Source organism: Wasmannia auropunctata, unplaced genomic scaffold (assembly GCF_000956235.1).
Source record: "Wasmannia auropunctata unplaced genomic scaffold, wasmannia.A_1.0 LD333478.1, whole genome shotgun sequence".
Taxonomy (NCBI): Eukaryota; Metazoa; Arthropoda; class Insecta; order Hymenoptera; family Formicidae; genus Wasmannia; species Wasmannia auropunctata.
In genome coordinates, this window is record NW_012029412.1 from 10,912 (window position 1) to 19,817 (window position 8,906).

At 27.0% G+C, this 8,906-nt stretch overlaps 3 protein-coding genes across 3 annotated transcripts in view; all 3 read right to left on the reverse strand.

The window, feature by feature from the left end:
• LOC105459992 overlaps window positions 1-1,775 on the reverse strand; it is a 6,492-nt gene extending 4,717 nt beyond the window's left edge. Inside the window, exon 1 of the mRNA XM_011706397.1 lies at window positions 1,634-1,775. Coding sequence (XP_011704699.1) covers window positions 1,634-1,761 — 128 coding nt within the window. The 5' untranslated portion in view covers window positions 1,762-1,775. The remainder of the gene's footprint in view (window positions 1-1,633) is intronic.
• A 410-nt stretch (window positions 1,776-2,185) lies between these two features.
• On the reverse strand, window positions 2,186-3,044 carry LOC105459991. The gene is made up of 2 exons (XM_011706395.1): window positions 2,779-3,044; window positions 2,186-2,714 (listed from the first exon to the last, which is right to left on the reverse strand). Exons 1-2 carry the CDS (start codon window positions 2,931-2,933, stop codon window positions 2,558-2,560), a joined length of 312 nt encoding a protein of 103 aa, XP_011704697.1. The 5' UTR covers window positions 2,934-3,044; the 3' UTR covers window positions 2,186-2,557.
• A 3,612-nt stretch (window positions 3,045-6,656) lies between these two features.
• Window positions 6,657-8,906, reverse strand: part of LOC105459993 — a 9,245-nt gene continuing 6,995 nt past the window's right edge. Inside the window, exons 5-9 of the mRNA XM_011706398.1 lie at window positions 7,991-8,028; window positions 7,797-7,887; window positions 7,587-7,732; window positions 7,229-7,361; window positions 6,657-7,127 (exon numbers count right to left, since the gene is read on the reverse strand). Of these exons, the coding sequence (XP_011704700.1) occupies window positions 7,077-7,127; window positions 7,229-7,361; window positions 7,587-7,732; window positions 7,797-7,887; window positions 7,991-8,028 (459 nt within the window). The 3' untranslated portion in view covers window positions 6,657-7,076. The remainder of the gene's footprint in view (window positions 7,128-7,228; window positions 7,362-7,586; window positions 7,733-7,796; window positions 7,888-7,990; window positions 8,029-8,906) is intronic.

Below are 8,906 nucleotides of genomic sequence, written 5' to 3' on the forward strand. Positions count from 1 at the left end.
CACGCACGCACGCACACACACACACACACGTATGTATGTATACACAAATTAATGTGAAATTGTGTATATTACACAAATTAATTGAAAAAATAAAATTCGATTGTGTATGTAATAGTTAAATCTCTGTCTCGAGTTAGTAAACATTTTTTATTATAAACAGCATAAAAGGATAATTACTCTAAATAGTCTAAATAAGTATATATAAAATAAAGTAATTGTTTTTTAATTGAAATATCTACAGAATAAAATATTATAAAATTATTTCTCAATTAAATTCATAACGTAAATATTAATTGGTATCAATAGAAACTTAAAATCTATCCTGCATATTAAATACTCACATTGATATTTTTATTTAGAAAAAATGAATTTTGCTTCGATAACTTGTTACTGCTTGCGACAATATGATATTGCGTTAATTACTCAATCTCATGTTACATAATTATCAGATCAATATCTCAACGGTTAATCCTTACCGCAGAAGAATCACATGTAACACTGTATGTATATGCATTACAGTTTTACAAAATTAACGGCTGATTATACATCTTAATATATATATATATATATATATATATATATATATAATTAAATATATTAATTAATAATTTATTAAGATGCTTTTAATTAATCAATAATTTAATAAAAAAGGCTAAAGAACAGTAGATTTTAACAGAATTCTTCTTGTATTGCATTATATTTATTTCACATTGAGAAAGATTGATTACCTTACTCTTATACATACATGTCTACTAAAAATATTAGAATTTAGAATCACTCATTTTCTTCTTCCCCAAAGTTCTTACAGACAATAACAATTAACAATTTAGTAATGCAAAGATTCGTATACATTATTATGTGCATATTTCTATAGGAAGATAAAAGTTCATCTATAAATAATTTTATCACCAGGTAGAGAATAGTCATATAGTAGGTATTAACGATATCCAATGAACTTGTATTCTTTAAAATCTCTCATGACATGCAACGACATTCTCGTTCTTTGTGAACACGAATTAATTGAATCATACACAATTAACTATGTAAATAAAAAGATGAATTAATTCACGCGATTATACATCACAGCAACATAGGACATCGCAGTATTTACAATCTAGAAAAGAAATTTAATTCTGTTAAATATTCTAGTAAGACTCTATTATTTTTTTATTCTTCATTTTTCTTACCGTAGCGAAAGTTTCCATTTTTGCCACAAATATAAAGCCAAACGTAAAATAATATCCCTTGACAGTTTTTTGCATTAAAAATAAAATTAGTTTTTGGCATGACACAGGCATTAAGTACCACGATGTACCGTATCTAAAAGTTTAATAATAATTTTATTTCATATAAGAAACACGACAAAATTATAATATTGGTATATAAAAAATAAATTTCATGGAATCTTACTGTTAAAATTTTTACTTAATTGTTCTTTTATTTGTATTTCTTATTTAGAAATAAAAGAATTATTTTCTATTTTTTTTAATTCTTGCACAAGATGATGAGTGAATTTGAGTTGAATTTTTTCAGAAAGTTTTTAATTCTTGTAATTTAGGGAGCCAAAAATAATAATTTAAAAACATTCATTTTTGAATTACTGCACAATACTACAAAAAAATTAGCTACTTACATTAACTGAAAGAGTTCGTTATTGTAATCGATAACCTTTTGACCAATATAATTCGCTATAAACATGTAAATTAAATGACCCAACGAAATAATAAAATATAGGAGTAAGTTGTCCATGTTCTTTGACATTATTGCCGCTTCAGTGAACTATTGTATGCAAGAAATAATTTACTATTACTGGTATTGTAAACTTAATAATATTGCTACAGCAAATTTATGTTAAAAATATAATTCGTTACATATTTTACCTGAGATTTTACTTACTCCATACAAATTGATGCTTAATGAAATTAATCCAGTAATAGCCATGATGAAATATGGTATACTAAACGATGACATCAACATATTGGAAAATCTTTAAAATGACAAAAATATTAAACAAAAAATTTTAAATTGGAAGAAGTCATCATATAATTGTTGATAATAGATAATATTTGTGACATTCTTACGAATAATTTTTCTTAATTCTTCGGTGCCACTATGGGTATAGCGCATATACATATTATACATATATATGTTTTCTTTAATTTTATATGCTTTTTAACTTTTTTTATTAATAATAATAATACATAAATTTGCTCATTACTGTTATATTTATTAATATCTGACGTTTCGATTGAAAGAAAGATTTGTTATAATATACTCTTTATAATCGCTATTTTTATACAAGACATTTTATACAAGACTGAAGGACTCAATGTGTTGCTTTCGCGACTAAACATATAGTGTAACATTGAAGGATTAAATAGAAATTAAAGTAGTCTCAAAAAGAAACGAAAAGTTAAATATCCATAAGATATAGGCATCCATATGCACTATGTGACATAGCTTATTTGATACTTTTACATACATCATTTATAATATCTTTGTATTCGAAAATATCGGAATGAGATAAGTAGACAAATATTTTTTTGAAAAGAATATTTTAAATATAAAAAATTACAAAGAAAATGCGATATACTAACTCCAAAGCTCTACGGTGTGCAATTACGGCGTGCATTATCCTATTGTAAATTGCGTATTCCTTTTTGGGATGTAGTACATGCAATACACTATCCTCGATGGAGTGTTCTATTCGATAACTGCAATATTTTTAAGTATAATTCATAATCGAGTCAAATTAAATCGATGTAATGTGATCGATACCTGGCAATTTTGAACATCCCAAAAGAATGGTAGCTAAATACTAATAATTGTGACGCTGTTGCAAACATAATTACTGCACTTATCGCAATAAGCATCATTTCATGCAGCGCTTTAGTGATGAAGTACTTATCCTGAAAAATCAAATATTCCGCCATAATAATAAGTTTATGTGGTCGTGGTTTGTCCAATGGCAAAATAATATCAAGAATATTCGGAAGAAACTGGATGATGGCAAGAGCAATTACTATAAGATCGATGAAAACTGTAAGACGTATAAACAAAAAACTTTCATAAATTTACATGCAATAATTAAATGTTATTATATATAATTATTAGTTTATGGAATTTTCATAAAGTATTTAGTATTATTTTGTGAATAGTATTTTATTTCTGTGAGTGAGGGAAAGTATTTTAAATTTGAAACTAGTAAAATAAATTTATTTATTTTTTAAATATTTATAAAGATGTGTTTATCTCGAAAAATAATCTTAATAAAATATGTAAGAGAGAGCTGCCGAATGTATATATATATACTTAAGTTATTTTTTATTATATTTTCTATTAAGCATTACAGCTTAAGGTAGTACACTCGCGACAATACCACAGTATAACTAGTAGATCCACTCAGCGAAAAACTGAGTCTTCGCGCAGGTATCGCCGCGCAACTTTTGTTTTGGGTTGGATCCAATAAAATGCAAGACAATAGAAACGTATACATACATATGTGCAGACAATTTATAAACAATTACATCAGAAATTTTCTTTAGTGATCACTCCTACGAATAATTGTTATTAATAAAACGTTTTATTCGATTCACACATTGAATTTATTGATTTACTGTATCGAATCCATATTATTACTTATCTGTTTTATTATTATACTTGTGAGGCACTTTTCTCAATTCGGTCCAGGATTTAACATGGTGGATGCTCACGTGATCCGGAAAAGGAGATCAAAGGTGCCGACACAAAGTGGACCTACTGGTTATACTGTGACAATACCATCCAAAAATTAGGTCCCATCGCGCGCTCGGTGGCGATACTCCCATTCCCGCCAGTGAGAAAAAAACGTTTGGTTGCGCCTGTTCATAGGCCGCACGCACACGTGGAAAAAAATTAATTCAGATAGACGCAACTAACGTAGCTCGACTGGCCGCCTCCTTCACTCGCCTCCATATGTCAATCAAAATCAAAAATTACATTTTTTTCAAGGTTCTATTTTCCAAACTGAACGGTAAAAAATTATGAATTTTTTTCAAAATATTCGTTTGATATCACTTCATCGCATGCTCGTTTTTTACTAACATCTTTCTGCTCGTTTAGGCCCTACAAAAATTAACGCGACATTTTCATGAACTTTGTATAGGCGATACGTATAAAAAATGCAATTTTTAATTGCTTATATCTCAGTATTGAAACGGTCAATCTCATTCTAATTGCACAAGCATGTCAACGACTTCTAGTACAACGTATGGTTTCAATTTCAAGAAATTCTGTTTTCAATTCGCGAGTGTACTACATTAATAATCAAATAAATAATAGTACGCATTTTTTAAAATATTTAGACATTATTCATTTCAAAATTAATATTTTAAATACTTATTTAGATATTATTAATTCCAAAATATTTATGTTGGCATTTTTATGATAAATTACAGCTATAGAATTAAAATTAATAAACCAAAGTTTTCTTACAAAACAGAAAGATAGTAGAAAGTTGACTGTAATGAGCGTATTTTAGTATAATCTTGCTTTCTAATTTATTTTGTATTATCTTCCAGTCCTCTCGGATAAGATAGTGTAAATTTTGCACCTGTTAATTAAACATTAACATTTAATCATTTAACGCTTATTGAATGTAAATTCGTAAATAAAATTTTAAATGGTTGTTTGTGCAAATCGATTTAGAAGTAACTTACAGTTTTTGACTTCAAGATAAAAACACAGTACTTTATTGTAATTATTATAAAGGGGCAAACGTGCGATACAATTTTGACGAAAAGAGTCATATTATATGTTGTCGTAATAAGAACTGATAACTGTAATTATAAATATAATGATCGCAATAAATTATGATAAAAGTATATTATGCTATAAAATAAACATTTGAACTTTGGCTTTATTTATTATAATAACTCTAGTAATAAGCTCTATTAATTAAAAATTATTACAATTAAAGAATAATTAATGCAAATAATTTTTGAAAAAGGTTACTTGATTTTTTAAAAATAATCACAAATTATATTGTATTTTAATGAAGTTCATAAAGAAATAATTGTTACCTGCATTCCAATATACGTGATAGTTAAAGTAGTGATTAACAATCGCTGTAATAATGCAAATCGTGATTTTTCATAAGGCCAAATACCTATTGTCTTTATAAAAGCTGTATTAAATGTATAATAGTATTCTTCGATTACATGCATGATGCACTGAAGACTTGAAACTAAACGTAGCTTCAAAACGCGTATAAGTCCACATATTGTTTATATCTCTCACTATCTACTTTCTTTTAAATTATCCGAAATAAACGAATAATACAGAGTATTTTTACTGAATATTTAACTTACCATAATGTATCTTTGTAATGTTCAATAAAATTATTTAATAAGGAAAATTATGTGTAAAGAGCTTTTCTGAACACATACAAGAAATAAGAAGTAGCAAAAGGTATAGAATATTTAAATTACCGTGAAACTATCGCTTTATTGCGAGGTAATTTTGTTGAATATTTTCACTTTCTTTATTTTTGAAGCACATGCGCAATGGCGAATACGTTCTATGATGTATCGAACGATCTTTCAGTCTCTTCTCAACCACGAACCGAAACTTATATTCAAATATAGTTACGAAATAACGTATCCATTTGAAATTCAACCACCAATTTAATGTTAACTTGTATGTTTCTATTGTTTCAATGAAATATTCCAAAATTCTAAGTCATTTTCAATATATTTAATTATCTTGAATTATATAAATGTTTGAATTAAAAAATATACGATTAATGGTAGAAACGTTAAATTATATACTTAATCAATTGTACATCCAACCAATTGCATATTTTAGTGACAGTCATATATTTCTGAATTTATTTCATTATCAAACAGAAATAATTTCAAATTATTGTTTAATAGTCCATTCGTAATTGAAATAAATCGCTTCGATGTTTTATAGTAGTTCTTTAATTAGTAGTTCTAATGTAAATTTTATAACAAACAAAATATTAGATTTATACATTTTCATTTATCTATATTCAATTATGCTGCTAAACTTGATTAACAGTATATTTTCTTTTCTTTTCTATTATAATATATTAGCGTTTTGCGTATAGAATAATAAACGAATTTAATTCGCAAAAAGAGTTTTCAATCAACGTAATTTATACGTCTTAATTATTTTGTTTTATTAATTTAGCAAAGATCTATCTAACTGAAAACAAATTTTCAGAGAATGGAAAGTTACTTTTTAAAAATAACTAGTTACTCGTTACCGAGTTAAAAAAATAACTAGTTACCGTTACTAGTTTTGACTTTTAAAAATAACTCGTTATCGTTACCGTTACTTAAAAAACAATGATTCGTTACTTTTTCGTTACTTTTTTAATGCTGAAACAAGATCGATCTAAATAATTTAAGATGCAATTTTTTGTTTTAATATTAATAAAAGCAATACAATGACACTAGACCGATATATAAAAATACAACTAGGAAAATGAAGGCCTTTTCGATATGAGATAGAGCTTCCAGCTTCGTGCTTAATATTTCGTAATAAATTTATATATACATATCCAATTTTACAAACTAGGCACCAATTAAATTTTCAATCTTGAAATGCAATTCAGCTAATATTTTTCACAATAAATTTTTTAAAGTATTTTAATATGCACATATAACAAGTAAAAATATCTTATTAAAGTACTTCTCAATTTAATTTGTGATATTAATTGACTTACGGCATTCTTCAGATGTCATAAACCAATCACAAAGTCATTAATATTTTAAGACGTTATTTAAAACAGTCTTAAACTAAGAGTAAACTATGTAAATACTAGCTTAGAATTGAAGATTGAATATACATACAGAAAATTTTGTCATAAATACAAAAAGTAATGATAAAAATAACTCGTTACCGTGTAATTCGTTATCGTTACCGAAAAAAATGTAACTACGTTACAGTTACCAAAAATAAAATAACGGCATTACCAAACTAATCCGTTACCAAAAAAAGTAACTGTAATGATTATGGCGTTACAAGTAACGAGTTACTTCCAATCCCTGCAAATTTTCCTTTCTAATTCATTATCGCGTAGAATAGATCACTGTGAAGTAAGATATTGCTGTACTCGTGAGCTGGAAAGTGAATATTATATATGTATATGATATATATTATATTATATGACCGTTGAGAGTTTAATTCTTTTTTTCTATTGTAAAAGAAATTTTAATTTTACCGAAGCAAATCCTTCCAAGGATGCAATATATATTTTACCACATACAAAAACAGTATTTATTGTTCCCCTTTTCATTATAAATAATAATAATTTTTGTGTATGCAAAGGTGCTGCGTACCATAGTCCATTATAGCTATAAATTAATTTAAATGAAATAAATCAATTTAAAATAAAATAATATAAAGTTATAAATATTTTTGTTAATTAGCATTGAATTAACTATATGTTAGAAAAAATATCGAAATATAACATACAATATCTGTAAAACTAAATCTATAATAAATCTGTATATGATGACAATCTAAATTCTAAATAAATATAAAATAATCTCAAAATGCTGTAAAAATATGATACTCACCTTGATTTGAAGAACTGTAATCCATGATTTATTAATTCTTGTCCTCCATAATTAAGAACAAACATATAACTCAGATGATGAATTAAAATCACAATACTAATAGATATTGCTCGAATATTGTTTGTGAATCTTACAAGTTGAATAAACTACAATGAAATATTCATTATTAAGTAATTTATAATTAATTAGAGAAAGAAAAAAGTTATTCACTTGGAAAAGGTTGATACTTAAAGAACTGACGCCAACTACGATCAGAATAGCGAGTAATGTTGTGTAAGTGGAAATCACAAAGTCGGTATACCTTTAAAGAGGAACTAAATATTGGAACTAATACATATCATCATTATAATTAATGCGAGGTAAAAAATTTATTTACGAGAACTATTATACTACCCCATAAATACATCCACACATCTAAAACGATGGCAATAGCTGCCTGATTCTACAATATGATACCAAATATAATTGTACAATATTATAAAAACATCCTGTCCTTAAGCCTGTGATAAGCAAATATACAAAGATCTGATAATTATCGATACAATAACGCTTCTATGGAGATAAAACGGACTAAACTGAGCAGAAAAGTTCTCTATCTATAATAGTTTGCAATTTTCCCAATAGTTTACGAGAAATTAATTACTAAATTAAGCGATTGAAAAAGACCTCACCTGGTGAGGTCAAAACTAGTATTGCGAACTTGTTATACATACATGTATATAAGACAATAAAGAATTAAATATACATCTAATTAAATATACAATGATTGCTCGTCTTTGGCCCGTTTTTTAATTATATTGTTTTTACAATAAAGAGCTGTATTTATTGTTAATTTAATTACTAAAAAATCACTGAATAAGCACGACCCATTGTCAAATGCAATTGCACGACGAGATGCGACCGCTCAGGCGCTCAGCGCTGGACATCTAGGCAACTATAGGGGACTTGTTTACAATAGAATTGCTTAGCAACGTCGATCGCATCTCGTTGCGCGATTGCATTTGGCGCCTTGGCGGTAGGCCGCGCTCAGTACATATTCGGCGATCTTTAATAATTAATTTCTCGTAAACTATTGAGAAAATCACAAAATAATACAGGGATTTTCGACTCAATTTAGTCCGCTCTATCTGCTCACGAGCGCTTTACCATTTAGTATATCTGGATACTCTGTATATACATGTATATGACTCTTGAATACACTGTTAAATCTATAGTGTCAAACAGAATCTTATTTAAGTCGCCACTGCTCCTACTTAATAAATAGTTATTTTTAACTAAAACAATGGAATTTAATCCAAATTTGGGTTAAATTTGAACTGT

What these genes read in the sequence shown, in the direction of transcription:
- LOC105459991 (XM_011706395.1), bottom strand. Translation starts at nt 2,933, where the DNA reads ATGGCGGAATATTTGATTTTTCAGGATAAGTACTTCATCACTAAAGCG. An exon ending in GGGATGTTCAAAATTGCCAG is followed by an intron (nt 2,715 to 2,778) that starts GTATCGATCACA and finishes AAAATATTGCAG; the next exon opens with TTATCGAATAGAACACTCCA.